General features: G+C 44.0%; 1 protein-coding gene across 8 annotated transcripts in view; it reads left to right on the plus strand.

Moving 5' to 3' along the window:
- The window catches only part of DGKG (diacylglycerol kinase gamma), a 196,384-nt gene that overhangs the window by 48,636 nt on the left and 128,605 nt on the right, over positions 1 to 19,143 (plus strand). For all 8 annotated transcript variants that reach the window (XM_033128571.1, XM_033128563.1, XM_033128577.1 and 5 more), the window contains exons 4-8: positions 7,222 to 7,387; positions 7,956 to 8,018; positions 11,091 to 11,261; positions 14,886 to 14,935; positions 18,492 to 18,566. In XM_033128571.1, coding sequence (XP_032984462.1) covers positions 7,222 to 7,387; positions 7,956 to 8,018; positions 11,091 to 11,261; positions 14,886 to 14,935; positions 18,492 to 18,566 — 525 coding nt within the window. The remainder of the gene's footprint in view (positions 1 to 7,221; positions 7,388 to 7,955; positions 8,019 to 11,090; positions 11,262 to 14,885; positions 14,936 to 18,491; positions 18,567 to 19,143) is intronic.

Here is a 19,143-nt window from a genome sequence, read left to right on the forward strand (position 1 = left end):
ACCTCATTTCTCTCCTGTCCTTTATAGCAAAGCTGCGCAAAAGGTTTTTCTATACTCATTGCCTCCAATTTCTCTTTTTCCCACTTTCTTGAAAGCCCTGTCATTGGCATGTAGTCCCTACTCCTCCACTGAAAGCACTAAGTCAACAGAGCCAAGGACCTCCATGTGGCTAAACTCAATAGCCATTTTATTCAACAGCGTTGAACGTGGTTGCTCAAATCCTCCTCCGTTTTCTTCACTTGCCTTTCAGGGCGCTATACTCTCCTACTTTTCCTCTTACCCCTGTACTTGACATTTCTACTTAAAAATCCAATAAGCATCTCAAATTTAACATACACTGAGCTCCTTGATCTTCCCTTATAAAACCTGTTTGTCCAGCAGTCTTCCCCATTTCAGTAAATGACGACTCCATTTTTCAAGTTATTCAACCTAAAACTATGGAGTCATCGTTGACTTTTCTCTTTTTCTCACATCCCACATCCAGTTCATCAGCAAACCCTGCCACTTCTACCTTTAAAATATATCCAAAATCCAGCCACATCTCACCACTTTCACTACCACCCTGACCTGAGTCATCGCCATGTTTTGCCCAAATTAAATTGGGCTCCCTATTTCTGCTCTTGATATTTAAAGTCTATTCTTTGCACATACCCTGAGCATCTGATGAAAATTAAGTGAGCTCATGTGACTGCTCTGCTCGACAATCTCTCATGGTTCCCCCAATCCCCTACTCAGAATAAAAGTCAAGGTCATCACAATCTGCACTTCCCCCTACTCTCTGACCTCATTCCTTGCTACTATCCTTCTCATTCTTTTCCAGACATATTCACCTCCTTGGTGCTGTCAAACAAGCCAAGGTCGCTCTTACCTCAGCACTTTTGCACTTGCTTTGCCTTTTCCTGGAATGTTCCTCCCCAGATACCCACATTGTTCACTCCCTCACCTCCTCCAAGTGTCACCTTCTCAGTGAATATTGCATTCTCTATATAAAATTTTCACTTCTTTTTGTAGACCCTCCCTATCCCCCTGCTCTGCCTTATTTTCCTCCTTAGAACTTCTCACCATCTAACTTCTCACCATAGTTACACTATGTAACTTACATGTTTGTCTATCTCTCCTACTAGAATATTTTTTTTCATTGCTGTATCCCAAGAGCCCAGAAGAGTATTTGACACATAGCAGGCCCTCAATAAATATTTGTTGAATAAACAAATGAATGCAAGACCTCCCCTACTTTCAAATTCGATTCATCTAACATTCCCTAAACATACAGGCACTATACTGGGCATGGTAGAAAATATAAAGATGAGGAAGCACAGTTCCTGCCCTCTGGAACTTACTTCCTACTGACCGGGTCAAGTTTAAGAGCCACGACCCTGGACTCACATGGTTTTAGATTAGACCCCTACCTCTGCTGCCAGCCAGCAATGTGGCCTTGAATAGTATTTCACATCTCTGAGCCTCAATTGTTCATCTGTGACCTGAAGACAACAATAATAACAACAATAAAAAGACCTCGCAGTTATAAGATGAATAGATTAAATCAGAAAATTTTTGCAAAGTGTCTAATACTTCACAAGACACTGAAAAAATGGTGCCTATTATCATTTCCCTTCTCTCCCAGTTCCCCAGGAGTTTTCAACTCAACTCCCTTTTCCTTCCTCCTGGATCCTTTTATGAGGGCTAGTTGTAGAAAAGTGACTGATTAGCAGGACTAACCGAGGAGAAGCTAGCCACTTATTTATTCATAGTATCATCCTTTCAACAAACCTTGAGTCAACTCCTTTTCTGCTGGGCACTGGGAATGAATCCACAGAGCCCATGCCTTGAGGTACATTTGGGAGGGGCTTTTCATAAAATGCACCAATCACCCGGAGAAGGAAGCTGGAGGAAGTCTTCCAGAAAAGAAGAAAGATTGAGAATACACCATTTCAAAGAACATTCCTGAGGAGAAGCCATGTGGAGAAGATGGCAGAGCCAACAAAGAGCTCCCTGACACACACACCCCCACCCCATACCCCCTACTCCAGCTCCAAAAACACAGGAACAAAGACTGGTGGAGTCTGCTAATCAGCCTGTCCGCCTTGAGTCTAACAAGTGGGAGGGGAACAATTTGGTCAGGCCACCCAGGGTGTGAAGGCCACAGGAGCTTTCAGAAGCAGGGAGCAGCTTGCCTGTTATGAGAACACTGCTGGCCCCCACTCTTTATGCCTAGCACTGCTGTGTCCCAGGGGAGCTCTGTCACTCTGATTTCATTCTCTGTTACAGTGTGGCTGGCTTCTAGTAGGTGTAAGATCCCTGCATGGGGTTGGGGAAACAACTAGGGTTTAATTTCTCTCCAGCTTGATGGCTTACTGCTGCTAAAATGTCTCAATGAGAAACAGGCTGGCCGTGGGAAAATGGCAGGTTGCTTGCAAAGCAAGGCGAGGAATACAAGTTTGCAGACTGGCAGGGCTGCATCTGGCCATGACAAGAATGCCCTTGCCCTTCAGCACCGTGTGACTCTGGAGAGTGGAATGCCGCTGAAGAGAGACAGGAAGTGGGCAAGAACAACAGAACAGAGGGAGCAGAGTGGCTGGGTGGCACTCAGACCTTAGACACCCCGAAGCACAAATCCTAGCTCTGCCACTCGCTCTATGACTTTATGCGCAAGATATTTATGTTCTCGGAAATTTTTTTCACCCGCAAAATGCCAGTAGCAGTCCCACCATCCACTGTTGTTTTGATTGGTCTTAACTCAAAGGAACCGCTGAGCCAAAGCCAGCCCCCACTGATGTTTTGAGATTTGAGAGAGATCAAGTATGTAAAATGCCTGATGCATGGTAAACTCTCCATCTAGCTCTCGTCCCTTCTTGAACTATGTAAGAATGAACACACTTTTTACAGAGGTTGCAACAATAGCAATTGCCCAGCTAGTTCTTGAATAAAAGTTGCAGTTTGGTGGGGGCAGGACGGGGGAGGGGGGAGCCTGAACAATAGCAGTGGCTAATGATGTCACTCCAGGCTCAGGGAATTGCCCATGTGCCTCGTAGTGGTTGGTTATCTGCTTTGGACCTAGTACACAGCCACTCGCTACACATCACACATTTACTAAGCAGCTTCTCGGAGCCTAGCCTGCGCTCATGAAGAATCTCTCCCATAACCCAGATATCACTTGAAAGTATAACGCAGTCACATTTCTTGGCGTCCTGAAATTAGGCTGTTCAGAGGGAGAGGCAGGGAACAGGATGTCAGCCCTGGGACCTGTGACAGATACAGTAGCAGGAGCACTGGACTAGGAGTCAGAAGATCTGGCGGCTTGTTTTTCTCTGCCACTAGCTGGCAGGGGCAAATCACTGAACTTCTCGAGCCTCAGTGAGGAGATCTAATCCCCACTGAGCGTTTCTGATGTGAGTGCTGTTCCTGGGCTTATTCTATGCCATCTTGTTTCCCAGGATAGGCACACAAATGGTCAGACATGTGTTCAATCATTATTTCTAAGGTCTCAAAACACTTTCTCAGTTCTTGTCCTATGGTACTCACCACTGCTGACCCTGTTTAGAATTATATATATATAACAGGTATTGAAGTGATATATATGTGTGTGCGTGTATATGTGTGTGTGTATCACTGAGTCCCTTGAAGGCATGGACTCATGCTTAATTCATTGGTCTATTCAGTGGTGCCCAGCACTGTGCTTCTGCTTAGGATACTCAGTACATATATGTTGACTGAGCAAACCACAGAATAACTGATGGCTGCCAACTGTACCAATTAAAAACTCAAAACCCATTAAAATACCTACCAGGAAACACTGTGATAGATAGTGTGGGAGTACAAAGATGAAATGAGACATTTCTCTATCTTCTGGGAGCTCTAAATCTAGTAACGGAACTAAGGTATGTCACAGACAACCACGAGTGTGTGTATATGTGTGTGTGTGTGTGTGTGTGTGTGTGTATTTATATATATCAGATATGAGTGTCCCACAACAAGAAACGAGGTGGAAAGTATAGCAATTCAGGCACAGGAGATCATACCAGACTTCCTGGAGGAGGTGGCATCTGGGTTGGACCTTAAAGGATAGCTACAATTTTAACAGGTAGAGAAGGAAGCAGTTCACATAAAGTGCATGGAAGGTTGGAACACAGGAGAAAAATGGAGATCATAGACAGAGTGTGGAAGTACATACAGGGACTAATAGGAGAAAAGACCAGAATGGTCTCAGAACTTGAAGTAACTACAAATCTAGGTTGAAATAGAATTATGGGAGGGCTATGAATCCCAAAGGACTCAGGGAGTGCACAGGATGATCCATTGTACTATGGAAACACTACATATTAGATCTCTACTTACATTGATTACATTGATTTTTATATCATCTAATTTTTATTTTCTACTTTATTTTTGTGTATGTTTTATAATGTATAATAAAGGAGCACAGTAGTATACATATATAATTTATAAGTACAGACAAATGGGAACGCATACTCAAAAGTGTTCTGGAGGGGTACATGATTTTAAAAATTTGGAGACAACTGATCTCAACTCTACCAGGAGCAATTAGAAGCCATAGAATGTTTTGTGTAAGGAAGCAATCAGATCAAAGTTGTGCTTTGGGAAGATGAACCTGGCAAGGAAGGATAAAATGGATGTGGAGGCAAGGAAGCCTTGGAGAGGTATTGCTGTGGTGCAGATAGGATGCGTGAAACAGAAGTCTGAAACCAGGATCATTGGGAACTTCAATAGTCCCCTTGTCAGAAACATGGCAGATGCGCAATGGACACAAAGAACTCAAATAGACTGAATAGGACAGATATTGCCAAAGAACAGTGGACAGAAGGAAGGGACAGGAACTAGTCTCAGACTACTGGGAGTTCAAAGCTGAACCTGGAATGTTGAGAGAATAACGGTGTCATTGATATTAACAGAGCTGCAGGGTCAGGAAGAGGAGCTGGTTTAGGATGGAAGCTAATAGAAGTTTAGAATTTTAGGTCTTCTAGTCCAGCACTCACAATTTGCTGAAGAAGAAGCTAAGGTTCAAAAAAGAGGAAAATATGGTAGAGCTGAGACCAGTCATGAGAGCTCCTGCATTGCACACTGACCTTGTTTGATGACCTTTCAGCTTTGGTTTCTTAAAAGCGTTATGTTAGGCTTTGTTTAACTGAACTTTCTTTTTATTACATTATCTAGTACAGTCTATTTTCCGGCAATATTTTATGCTGATAGTTTTCAATTTGATGCTAACCAAAAAAGATTAACAGGATATTTTGGAACTGAAAACTACATTGTAAAACAGTGCTTTTCAATTAAAATAGTGTAAAGGAAAAAACAGTGCAAAAAGAGCCTTTTAAAATAAATTAATGACACTACCATCAGCAAATATTGAGTCAAATCGAAGTAGAGAACAAAGAGAACCAAAATAGCACCACACCATGGACGAGAGAGTTTCAAGAAGAAAAGAGGATGGAATACTGCACAGAAGCCAAAGATGAGAAAATCTACAAAGAGACAATTGAATCTGTGACCTTCAAGAGAGCAGGTTCAGAGGGGCTGGAATCCAAACCGAATGGGATTAAGGAAGTGAGGATCCTAATGCGGTCTGTTTGGAGAAATCTGAAGGGGCAGGGAAGGGCAGGCCGGTAGCTTTAACATGCTCTCAGGCAGAGAGGCAGACGCTGGGAGATGCCATCAGTCAGGGAGGGTGCAACCAAGGGTAATAGTAGGTGAAAAAGATTTTGCTCTTGCATACTGGGGAAAAGGAGGAAGATGTATGGGGAAGGGACATTCTGTACTGACGAGGCTGTAGCGACAGAGAGGGACAAAAAGAGTATGAAGTACAAAGGCACAGTGACTCAGGGACAGAAAAGACAGAGAGATAGAGACAGAGAGATTGGTAGCTGTCACAAGAAATGTGAGTCCACCATTTGCTTCGAGATCCCTCAGACTAGTAAGAGCCTGTATTATCCTCTGTCTAGCCAAATCAGTCTCCCTCCACTCTGCGAAGGAGGTGTGGAGAGCAGCCCAGCCTGAGGCTAAGTAGAAAGTTCCTTGTGAGTTCCCAGTGGTGTCCGGAGGGCCTCACTTGTTTTCGGGGCCAAGATTAGTGTCCCAAATCTGATGGTACACATGCGAGCTAGCTCCAGGTTCTGGAAAGACTCCCAGAGCTTCCAGAAGAGACTGGAAGAGAGCTTCCAGAAGGGGTCAAATGCTACCAGTATTTTAGAGGGAGAGCCAAGTAGGCCCCCAGCGAGGGATTTTATTCTCATGGCTCTATGTTCACCAAAGCCCGCACAGCACATCTTGGAGTAATGCTTTCTCAGATGGTTCCCACGAGCATCTGCTGATTTGATGAAGAATCTGATGCCATCAAAGCACAAGCCAGTGATGACTCACTGCAAAGTGTTGTTGAGTGTTTGCTGAGTGCAGCAGCAGCCCTTTCTGGCATGGTCGCTCCCAGCCTGGGACCAGAAGCCAGGCAGTACTGGGAGAGATACAGCAGGGAGAGGTTCCAGTGTGGGGCATGTTTCTTGGTTCTACCTTCTGTCCTTGGCTTCCTGCTCTTCTCCCAGTGCCTAAATCCTTCACAGGGATATGTTTTGAGAGCATCTGAGCCACACACACCCACCCTCCCCTGTTATCTTGAGGTTTGTCCAGGGAAGGTCAGTTATGAAAGTAATGTCCTTTTCTCTTCCAGGTCTTTCCTATTTTCTGAGAGCTGAATACCCAGGAATCACATTGCTCACAGCATAAGGAGAAAATTGACATAGCACAGAAGAGCTATTTCTTTCTATTGTGTTTTTAACTACATCCTTTTTCATCTTAACCAGCATTCTAAGCCCCTGACCTAGTCCTGCTCATTAGAGACATGGGCTTAGTTAGACTCAGGCACAGCCTGCACTGCAGCCTCCACTCCCCACGCTCACTCGCCATCACTCCCTTTTCCACCTAAACTTGGCTATGTCTTGTTACAAAAGCCTCCGGGGGTTCTGTGTTCCACCAACCCCCAACATGCAGCCACCAATGTTTTCTTTACGTCCTCTCCGAACTGCACTTCCTGTGCCTGCCTTTCTCTGTCACCTCCTGGCCTTTTCATTTCTGCCCCTACCAACCACTGCACTTTCTTCTGTTTCCATTTCCATTTCTCTCACCTGTCAGCCCCCTGACTCCCATTCCTTTTCCTTCTCTCACTCCTCACTGCCCATGTCTCTTTACTGACTTTCCCTCTTTGTTCCTTCTCAGCCAATTAGCTATGATGTCTTCAAGCTGTTCATGAGGGCATACCTGGAGGTGGACCTTCCTCAGCCACTGAGCACAAACCTCTTCCTGGCCTTCAGCCAGAAGCCCAGACAGGAGACCCCAGAACACCCAAAGGAGGAGGTCGGCAACAGCGAGGCCAGTGCCCCAGGTACATAGACTACTATTCTCCAACATGGAAGCTGGGTTTTGCCACTCTAACCCACTTTCCACAGCCATGGCTGCACTCCCAGAGGGTTCCCTGAGCAAAGCACCTTCCCTACGGGACCAGGGGACCAGGACTCCTTTCCTCATGGGGTGTCACAGGAAGTCCTGTCTGATGGATCTTTCAGTAAGAGGAATAAAGGGGGGGCATAATTCCTGCCACTCGGGATCAGAGGAGAGGATGGGAGGAAGAGAGGTGCAGACTAATGTGTGGCAGGAAGAAGGGAGCCTTCCTCAAAGACTGTCGGGCCGGGGCTGGAGCACATTCAGCTCCGGTGCCCAGGCTGGGAGTAGCCTGGAAGTGTCAGAAGAAAGGTAATGTGTTGTCACTGTATCCTGAAGCTTGAGCTCTAATGGGAGAGACACAGACAACCTCAATAAGCGAGCATGAACCTAGCTGCCACCCAGAGACACAGCTGTAACCTAAGTGGTCCGGAAGGTCCCCTACCTGCCCCTCTGAGAAGCTGGAGGACATGGGCTGGCCTCCAAATCTAAATCTGCTCTTTGTTCCCCAGATTCTAACATACAGAACGTAGATAATGCTGCCAAAGCAGATGAGGCCTGTGCTCCCGATACGGGTAAGTCTTTGGAAAATAAATATGGGGGAGAAGTGGAGAGGACCACATCCTTGGGGTGGAGGGGAAAAACCTAAGCAGCAGTTTTGTCTCCATGTAATTTATGCCGTTGAGCAGATTCTCTCTGCCTCCATCTCTGGGGCCCCTTCCACACAAATGGGCTGGGGATTCTGAGGCTGGGTGACAATTCTTGGGGTAAGGTACACATGATGGGAGGACAGTAGGGCAGGAAGGGAAGAGTGTGCTCTGGGTGATTTCCAACAGCAGTCACAATTTGGGTAAGACGGGAGGTGGAGCACAGGGCAGCTGGTTACCATTGTTTTGGAGATCTATTGGCAGGCACCTCCTTCATTCCATATTTCATTCAGCTTTCACAACCACACCACTTTTCACGTTGAGGAAATGAGGCTTTTAGAGTTTATAAAGCACTGTGTGACCTATGGGGTTGGTGATTCAATCCAGAATTGTCTAACCTCGAAGCTCCCGCTCTTTCCTACAGTATGTCTGTACCTCCGCTACCCCATCTGTAACATGAGATTATAATGTGTTAACATGGAGAGTGAGTTATATGTGTAGAGTGCTTACAACAGTGCCTGGAACACAGTAAATGTTCGACAAATATTAGAAATTATTCAGGCCACTCTCTAGAAGTACACTTTATTCTTAACTCATCATGGTCTGCCAAGGTCACTCTCAGTCTGCATCCTCAGTCTCCAAGGGTATCGACTAAGCATCCTATTCCCGTGGTGGGGCTCTCAGGGACTCTCTCCCTCCCAGGTTGCTCTTGGAGCTTCAAATACCAAGAATCAGAGAGTCAGACCTAATTTCCTATACATTATTGTCTATAGAAGATTGATTCACACTGGTGAATTCCACCTCTTGGAGTGTGCCTAGGGGATAAAGAATGCATTTTTATTGTAATGTATATATATATTATTATACAGAATATTATACAGAATATTGTAATGTATATATATTATTATTATACAGAATATTATGTATATATATTATTATTTTATATATATATATATTATATACAGAATAGATAGGAGATAATACAACTGAATGAGATCTAATTGTAACAGGGAACTTGAATGAGAGAATTTCTTCCAGTGGATACTAGATGTAGTTCTAATCTTATTTCCAGTCACAGCAAAAGGGGCAACTAGAAGGATTGTTGAGTTTTCAGTGTTTAAGTGAAAGACTGCTGAGATAAAAAAAAATTCACTATAGATGGAAAGCAGAACATGGCTGGGAATGGAGAGTTGCCTCTGAACCATAAGCTCTGCAAATTCCACGCTGCTCATGGAGCTCCAGAAAGCAAGGATTAAGAGCACTGGTGCCTTCCTGAGGCTTTCTGGGACAGCAGCAGGGCAAGACTCTACCAAGTATGAGCTCACCCGCCGTCTGCCAGCATCCCACCCAGCCATGCTAGGTCCATGGCCTCTTGGGTAAATGGACTTTCATCACAAATAAGTCTTAAATCTTATGTGGACTAGAGGACGCAGATCATTTTCATGGTAGAAAAGAGAGTGAAACTGGAAGCGTTGAGATTCTAAACTCTCAGGGAGAAAATCAACCATGAAAAGAGTTTGGCCCCACATTCTTTACCCAGAAGCTGTCTTAGTCCAAGTAACTGGTACTTCAAGAGGAACCTGAGAGAAGTTATACTTCATTCCCTGAGCTTCCTAATTGTCTGACTGTGGTTTGTCTTATGGCCAAAGTCTCTGAGGTACCAAGGAAAGACTTACTGGGGATGCTCTCATTATGTGATATTTGAGAAAAGATAATGGACGTTATCTTTTGACTACCATGCTTATTGGCCATCCCTATATCATTCTGGGTCTGAGAGCAACTTCCAGAGATTTCTTCCTGGAGAAGTGAATTGTGATGCACCATTTTGCTTGTTTATGGGGAATACCAGTTTCCTGTGGTCAAATCATGAAAGGGCAAATTATCTAGCTGCTGGCCCAAGGAGGCATTTTTTTTATCTTCTTCTGTTATTCAAGATTTAAAGTAGAAAATCCTTTTCCTGTTAGGCCACCTTTCACAGATGTCTTAATTAGATGTCCCTGTTCACCAGAAACAAGAACATAGTGCCAGGCAGACACCGCAGAGAGGGGCCTATCCTAACAAGGAAGGGCCAAGTTCTAGACTCACCGAAGGTCAGGCCATCTGTTGAAAATTCCACCCTTTTCCTGTTGTCCAAGCAGAAGCCAGAGGAAAAAACTAAATTCTCATTTGAAATGGCCTATTTAGTGTTTTCTGTAAGTTTCACCCTCTTACTCGATATTCAGAGATAGTTTTTGGTGGGCATAGATATAAAGAGGCTGGAAGAAGAGAGATGGCACTCAAAGTGCCTCAAAAAGGATAATTCACATAGTAAAATATAGGTGCCTGGTTTTCTGGTTAATAATAACCTTATATTTCTGACCCAGAGGACAAAGAGTGTGAAAGGGGCAGAGAGTTTTCTTATCTGTGGTAAGGAAAATTTCAAAGGAAAAACTTACTTTATTCCTGTGATACAATAAGTCACTTTCTGCACTTTTCTTAATTCAATTGATTAGGCTGGCAATTAGTTAAAATTCTTCCTAATTTCTGGGCATCAGGTGATTGTCAATCCCAGTTTTCTCTTCTGGCTATTCATCTTTTTGTTTATCATTAAATGTATTTGAAAAGAAAATTGTGAAAAAGTATATTGGTAAATGCCCAATAGTCCGGATTGCAGAATCCCAGCCAAAATTACTTTTACATGTTGGGTGTGTTCCCAAAAAATTAGGCTAACTGACATTTATCTGTTGGCTATTGATATTACTAAAAATCACCATCATCTTTTCGAAAATTCACAGAGTACAGGTGAGTTTCTTACAAGAATACAGACACTTAAAAGAGTCAGAATAGGGTTCATTCAGAGTATGAACTCCACAAACCGGATTTCTAGAGACACTGATTTGATCATATCTATGTAACAAACACTTTTGGAGACACTATATAAACCTCTTGCCTCTACCATCAAAAGGATTTAATACTTACTAAACAAAGTATCCTTGGATGCTTTCCTCTTGCCTGTTACAGAATCAAAGACTGCCGAGAAGCAAGTGCCAGCTAAAGACCAAGTGGCCGCAATCCCCCTGGAGAAGCTTGTTGCTCAATCTTCAGGCTCGGAATCCCCCATAGTGTACCTGAAGGATGTTGTATGTTACCTGTCCCTGCTGGAGACAGGGAGACCTCAGGATAAGCTAGAGTGTAAGTACTCACCCTGCCAAGGGGCTTCAACTTCTTTCCTAGAGGAAGATCTCTTGTCTTGCTCATCATTCCAAACATGCTGGAGATTGTTCTGGGATCATGGGTATGGGTCCTAGCTCCTTGGGGGAGGTTTTTCTGCCCTGTCACCAGCAGTGATATGAACATGTCCTAGAGTCAACTCTGGGGTACAGTACCAGTTGTATAGAGAATGGGAAGTACATCTGAGACCTTGGTACTGAGAACCAGGATTTAGAAAGGGAAGGGATCTCTGCAGGGGGTCGAGACGCCCTTCCTTTGCTGGCAGGACTTCCTGAAAGCCTACAACTAAGAAGTTGCTGCCTCCTCTTAGTAAGGAAGATATTCAAGCAGCTGTCTTCCTTTCCCTAATCGGTGCCCAAGTAACTCTTTAACAGTGAGGAACTCATTTTTTTCTTGAGATCTAATCAACTTCCATCTTGTGTAAGCTTATTTCCATTTTTCATCCATCCCCATCCCAAGTTTTTTGGCCTCTAGGGAAAAAGGGACTAGTTAATTAAGGGAGTTGCGCTTGGTTTCATGCTGCTACTGATTTCAAACACGTATCTTTAGAAGGAAAATAATAGCTGGTGACAGAAAGGAAAGCCCAGAGTGGCTGAAGCAGTCTTGTCGATGACTCAGTCTACAAGGTGAGGGGTGGTCTCACCTGCCTCTGTGATCCTGCAGGAAAACCTTTTAAAACAGGAGATGATAGCAGCTTGTTAAAAAATATATGGGTATTGTTTTGGCTTCTCTTGGGACTTCAGTAGACATGAAGGGAAAACAGACACATTATAGCAAAAGTCAAAATTCTAGCAATTAATAAGACTAATCAGCAAAAGTTCAACATTAGCAAGGAAACGTCTAGCAAAGGTTAACCCTTCCCATGAACAAAATGAAACAGTTCTCTCATTAGCTGAGCTTCAAATCACCTCCATAGTTTTGAGGTGTTAACAGTCGCAAATCCTAACCACTAATTTAGAAGCAAATGTAGCAGGTTTCTGTTTCTTCTGGCGAATGTTCAGTGAAATGCCAAATTGTTTCCAACATTCAGCTGGATTTTGAGTTTCAGGCATGATATTCGTTCATAATTATGAGAGAGGATGTGGCAGACGCGTCATATCAGTGGCCCTCAGACTCAGTCTTACAATGCCAATTAAAAGAGTCTGCATTTTATAAATGTTATTACATTTATTGGAGTGACATTAGTTAATAAAATTATATAGGTTTCGAGTGTACCGTTCTGTAATAAATCATCTATAAATTGTACTGTGTGTTCACCACCCAAAGTCAAGCCTCCTTCCATCACCATATATTTGACCCCTTTGACCCTCCTCTACCTCCCCCCACCCCACTTCCCCTCTGGTAAGCACTGTTGTCTGTGTCTCTGAGTTTTTTTGTTTGAAACTGCATTTAAAAAAGCTTGTTATTGAAGAAAATTTCAAACATAGATAAAAGTAGAGAGTGCAGTGAACTTTCATGTACCCAATTAGCCACCCTCCACAATGACCAGTTTATCGTCAGTCATAGTTTATTTATACCTCCCACTCATTCCCTCTACCCCAGATTATTTTGAAGCAAATTTCAGACATTATATATAATTTAATCTGTAACTATTTCAGCATGTACCTCTAAAATGACTTTTTCTTATATATAACCACAACATCTTGATCATACCTACAGAAAATGATTCCTTACTATTATCAAATATTTAGATCCTCCCTTGATTTTAATGATTGAAAATAAGTTAAGCTTTTCTTTTTAATAACCAAACATATATCGTTTTGGAAATAATAGCCTGAAATCCCACTTATCACCAGCACAATCATAACAATAAAAAGTCTCATCAGTGAACACCTTATACTTGATAAGAACTTTAAACAATGCATTACCTCATTTTAACCTCATAATAACCCTAGAAGGTTGATGTGATTATTCTCGTTTTACGTGTAAGAAAGCACAGAAAGGTTAAATGACTTCCTAAGGCCAGGCTGCTTTAAAAAATTGGATGCTTTCTCACACTTTCTAGTTCTACTCTGCATGCACAGTAGGACCAAGAGAGCCCCATGTTAGAAAGTCGCCCCAGCCCAGGGTCTGGGAGCAACACTAGTGGGAAGGTCTGTCCTTCTTTACATCCTTCAACCATCTGTTCGGCAAGTCAGCCTCATATGCTGAGTGCCTCTGACAAGACATTCTGAGGAGTCACAAAAAATCATAAGCCCATGACCCTACTTTGAGCAGCTTAAACGCCAACCAGGGCTGCACCACTGAACAAACACAAGCTGTGGAGACATTGAAACATGTAGAAGGACTTGACGACACAAGGGTGACTTAATAGGAGTGCCGTGACCCTGTGGGTACCTGCTGAGACCCGTAGTGTTTGCATGGGGGAAGGGTCGGCCAGGGGAGACTCCTCAGAGAAAGCAAATATAATGAAAGGTTGTAGAGAATGGGAGGAAAACGGAGACAGCTCTGCTCTCCACCCTGCTTTCTTCTGAGACCACCGCCAGGATCACTACCTGTCAGATGAACGAAATGCAAGTTTCTGGGACCTATAAATGAACATTTAGACCTTTGCCCAATTTCTTTCCCAGCTCTTCCTCGTCTTACATCACCTCTCTATCCCTGGAAAATGATAGAGGATGTTTCTGTTCTGACTCTATTGTTGATTATCTCCCAACCCTCCAAACAACAGCGGCAACAACAAGCCAAAAATTCCCACAATATACCAAGCCAAAATCAAAGTGAATAAACACAGCCAAATTAAAAACAATCTCCTTCAGTTGGAAGGTATGGTGGGTGGTGAAGGCCCGGGAACAAGGTAGCATATAATCTGACATAATAGAGGTTGTTTCTGAATAGCATTGACATTTTAGAAAAAGATATAAAATGGCTTCTTTAATAGTAACTACTTCATAGCATTACTGATGATTAAATAACTAATAATGATAAAATGCAAGGACAGTACATTGTACATATTAAATGCCATATATAAATGTTCATTAGTGAAAGAAAATAAAAATAAATAACATCTATTGAGTGCTTCTACATTCCAAACACTGTAGATTTGGTATATCATTTACATATTAATCCTCATTTTTAAGAAAGCTAGGAGAAAGAAACAATTATAATCTCCATCTTAGAGAGGAAGAAACTGAGCCTAAAGAAGTTGACTTATTTGGTTATTAGAGAAGGTAGGGTAGGGCCAAGGTTTGAATCTGCCTAACGCCACAGCCTTTCTGCATGCAACAGAAGCTGCCTTCCGTCTATCCTTCTGGTGCCTCTGCGCCACCAGCAGCTGGGCATTTGCTTTGTGTTGTGTTCCAGTGATGCTGAGAGGTTTGAATGCTCTACAGGGACTCACACTCGTGGGCTGGAGGCCAACAGTTGTTGCTTAGGCAGACCCGGAATCCAGGTGGCTTGCTTTTCCTCCCACTCCGCACTCTCTGTAAAGAAGTCAGACTCTGCCTTGGAGGGTGGGTAATCTGGTTGCAACAGCCTTCACCCCAGTGACGGTCAGAATTGATCTAAAAACCAGCAGCAACAGAGCCCTAGCCCATCCCTGATGTTTGAAGGACGCCTCAAGCCTCACCTCTGTGTTTCTTGCAGTCATGTTTCGTCTCTATGATTCGGATGAGAATGGTCTACTGGACCAAGCGGTAAGTTCTCCAAATATCCCTCCTGGATCTGAGAAAGGCTCGGGGAGAGGGGCGCGGGTGGAAGAAGAGTCTGAAAACTCTCAGTTCCATCTTTATAAGAATAGCAATGTCGCAATATGGGCTGCAGAAATGAGTAGTCCCTCCCCCCCCCACCCCCCACCTTCTGTTTCCAAAGAGCCAGCCTAGAGGAGAGAAAACTCTAATTGACTTATCATTCCGGAAGCCCAGGATCATAAAACTTCAGAACGGGGAGATGCTTTAGTATTGCATCTAGTTTAACGTCCCAGTGGTTTCAGAAATTCCCCCTGGAATTTTTTTGCTGGAGACTAGGGGCAGAGGGGAGGAGATAGAAGAGGCAGCAAGACCAGGGCAAGAGGACAGGAGGAAGACAGGTTACTGCTGGTGTGCTTGGGCATCATCCTTGCCTTCCTTTCGCACCCAGGTCACTAGCTCTAGGACTAACTCTCAACTGGCTCTGTCTGCTCTGAGCTCATGATCCCCTCCTGGTGCATCCGGAAAAGCCCGAGATTTGCCCCACCCCCACCCCATTCCTCAGGAATAAGCAGGGATTGGTAAGGGATCATGCTGTGAGAAGAAGGATGGAAAAGGAAGAAGGCAGAGGGGAGAGGGCGAATAGAGTCAGATAAGCCTTGTCTTCGTGACTGGCAGTGTTAGAGATGGGTCTCATTAACAGAAAGCCTCTGAAGTTGAGGTGCATAGGGCAGAGTCAGACCAGAGGGAAGAAGAAAGGCAACAAGTTCACAAGAGCAACTGCATCATCCCAATTCCCTCTGAATCCCAAAGTGTCTTTCTGCGATCCTTACAGCCACATTGCAGTGCTGTGGGTTGGGTCATGCAAAGTAACACCCAGAGAATCGCAGACTCTCAAGCATTTGGGCAACATACCAGGGGTGCCAAAAAAAAATGTACACATTTTAAGAGATGTTGTCTATGTATTGCTTTTCGAAATTGAATTGAATTACGGTAGCAATTTGTAGTGTGACGTTCACTCAAAAGATGGCGTTAATCAAATGAATGCTAGTGTCATCCATTGCATTACAATTTAAAGACAGTTTTTTCCTTTCTTAAAATGTGTACACAGTTTTTTGGCACCCTCTGTGTATTTATTAAGTATCTACTATGTGTCAGGCACTATTCTTAGCAAGGGTGGGTACATCAGTGAGCCAACTGACAAAAATCTATGCCCTCACGAAGCTTTGATTCCAGTGCAAACACACACTGTGAAGCACAGTAAAATATGTACTAGATAGAGATGTACGCTAAAAGGAAAATAAAGGGGAGAGGACGTTTTGGAGGGAGCTGCAATTTTAGCTAGGGGAGACAAGGACTGTTTCTCTGAGGAGAGACAGCTGAACAGAGACTTGAAAGAGGTCAGGAACTAATCACGGGAATATCTAGAGGAGCATCTTTCAGGAATGGGAACAAGTGCAAGGGTTATAAGCGGTGCCTGAAATATTAGCAGATTAACTAGGAGGCCAGAGTGACTAGAGCAGAATGAGTAAACCGATGAGGGCGGAGTAAGTCATAGGAGGTGAGATTAGAGAAGTAATGGGACGGGGGTGGAGGAAGTTTGCAAGGCATCAAGCCTTTGAGGTGATTGAAAGGGTTTACCTTTTACTCTGGAGAAATGAGAACCATAGGAGATTTGGACCAGAGGAGTGACATGGTTGTCTTGGATTGTAACACGATCACTCTAGCTGCTGTATTGAGTCTAGACTATAGGGGTGCAAGAGATACCAGGTAGGAGGCCATTGAAATAAGCAAGACAAGAAACGATGGTTTTTTGCACCAGGGTAGAAGCATCGCAGGTGTAAGAACTGGTTACATTACCATGTACTTGGAAGGTAACATCAGTGGACTTAAGCAGTCTCAAAAGAGTTACCTGATTCAATTTCCCACCAAGAATCCCTGGCAGCTGGACACCCAGCCTCTTTGTGAACAGTCCCAGTACTGGAGGGTTCACCTACTGCCTTAAAACAGCGAGTCCACTGCTGGGGTGACTGTTACGGAGGGCTTCCTTTCCACACAAAAGGCACCTGTAGTCTGCCAGGGAGATTTCAACACAAAACCTGATTGTGCTCTCCCTTCCAACTCCCCTCACCCAGCAGTGAGGCCAAAATAGGCCCACCCTTACCAACTCCCTCCCTACGTCCCTCCGCTTACTTCTTGCCCTCTGTAACTGACCAGGACAGCTGACCAGTGGAATACCGATTCTACACAGTTGTCCTTCAAATGTTTCAAGTACTATCACATCTCTCCTAAAATCTTCTCCAAGCCCAAATCTCCCCCTTCCTATACTGTTTCTCATAAGGCAGGCTTAAACCTCCACTTTGGTCAAGCTCTGCTTTGTCAATGCCATTCTTAACATATGAGACAGAACTAAACCCACCTCTCCAGGACTCTTTAAGTGGCTACATATGGCCTGACCCCTCTGCTTCCTGAAATCTGCCCCCTCTGCTTCCTGAAAATGCCCACCCATTTACACTCAAGACTGAGTCTAATGGTCAGTTCCTGAATCTCATTGTTTTCTCATTGAATCTTGGACCCAATTAGATACACAAGCTCTTTTCCGTTGGAACTTCCGTGGAGCCCTGTCCCCACCTTTCTGCCCACTTCCTTACTCCCATCTACCACCTCATCTACAGTTTTGCAATGGATTATTTTTTAATTTAAGTGAAACATAGTTTCTTAAAATTCCTGTTGGGCTTTAGCTTGCTGGTTTTGACCCAGCATTCTACCTGGGGGAGGTAACATTTTTGAACCTTGCTTCAGTTCACCAACATGTCTCCCCACATCAGTCTTACTATTAACACCTCAGATGGTCTGAAGAAATGCAAATGTCTGCTCAATACAGTGTGTTTCAGCTGGACTCGGTACACTAACTCAGTAGCATCCAACAATTATGTTTTATATAGAGCCGGGCCTTGGTACCAAACAAAAGGCTCACTCACCAGGCCAACATACCCCTCATGAATTTCCTGTTCACAGAGTCCCAGACTCAGGGCCTGAACACGGTACAAAACAAACAGAGGAGATGCCAAAAGGAATCTAAATCGTAGTGTCTGAGCTAGGACCAACTCAGTGGCCCTATAGCCGACTGAAAGTGACGCCTGAGGAGTACAGATAACTCCCAAGTTGCTAACATTATGGGAATGAGAAGTGATAAAAGAGGGAGGTCTGAGAGAGACGCCTCGGTCTGGAAGGAGCTGAGGGAGCTGAGATCACAAAGAAGAAAACAGGAGTGCTTCCTGTGCTCTCTAGTCAAAGCCCAGTCTAGGGGAAGGAGTGTGAGTCCAGGTGGGCCCAGGGGGAGGTTAGAGTTCCGGGAACTTTCTGCAGACCTCTGGCTTATCTGTCTTCTATGCTTCTTGTGAGCATATACTGTCCGCTGAGATTTGTGCCCAAGGCAGAAATAAAGAGCAGAAACAAATGGTGAGCTCCCCATGAAATGCCAGCATATGGCACTAGCATGTGATGTTGAGTCTTGCTCTTGAAAACACACCTTCACTTGCTTTCTCCTTTTGATGTTTTCTAGGAGATGAATCGTATTGTCAACCAAATGCTGCACATTGCCCAGTATCTCGAGTGGGATCCCACGGAGCTAAGGCCTGTGAGTTTCCGGAAGCATGGGGTGACTTCCAAGAGACAAGTGGGACTGACTCAGGATTTGGATACCAGTGTTTACTGGGCAGGCTGTCCCAGACTCATCTTCTTACACGCAGCTTCTCTGGGGCCACACATTGACCTCGTACTTCTCTGATAGGACATATAGACAGCAGGGAAAAATGTAAATGTAATTCAAATAATAATTCCCCCTGATCTTTTCATCAGCACTGAATTTTTATAACAGGCGTTCATCGATCAAATCATTTAGATCTAGAAAGAATTGTAAAGATTTTTCTCAATCACCAGCTAATAATAATCATCACATTTTATATACTTTTTCTCTAATCCTCACTACAGTGCAGCAGACGTAGCAGTATTATTTCCATTTTACAGATGAGCAAAGCAGAACCCAGAGAGTCGGGTGGTTTGTCCAAGGCCACTCAGTCAGGTTGGGTAGAGCTGGCCCTGGAGCCCTGGTCTCCTCACCCCCACTTGCTCCCTCACTGCTCCACTCACTGTGAATCAGAGGGGAAGTGGGTAAAACACAAGCCAGACAATGCAGAACGAAAGAGAAATAAGAC

The sequence above is a fragment of the Rhinolophus ferrumequinum genome, chromosome 2 (genome assembly GCF_004115265.2).
Source record: "Rhinolophus ferrumequinum isolate MPI-CBG mRhiFer1 chromosome 2, mRhiFer1_v1.p, whole genome shotgun sequence".
Lineage (NCBI taxonomy): Eukaryota > Metazoa > Chordata > Mammalia > Chiroptera > Rhinolophidae > Rhinolophus > Rhinolophus ferrumequinum.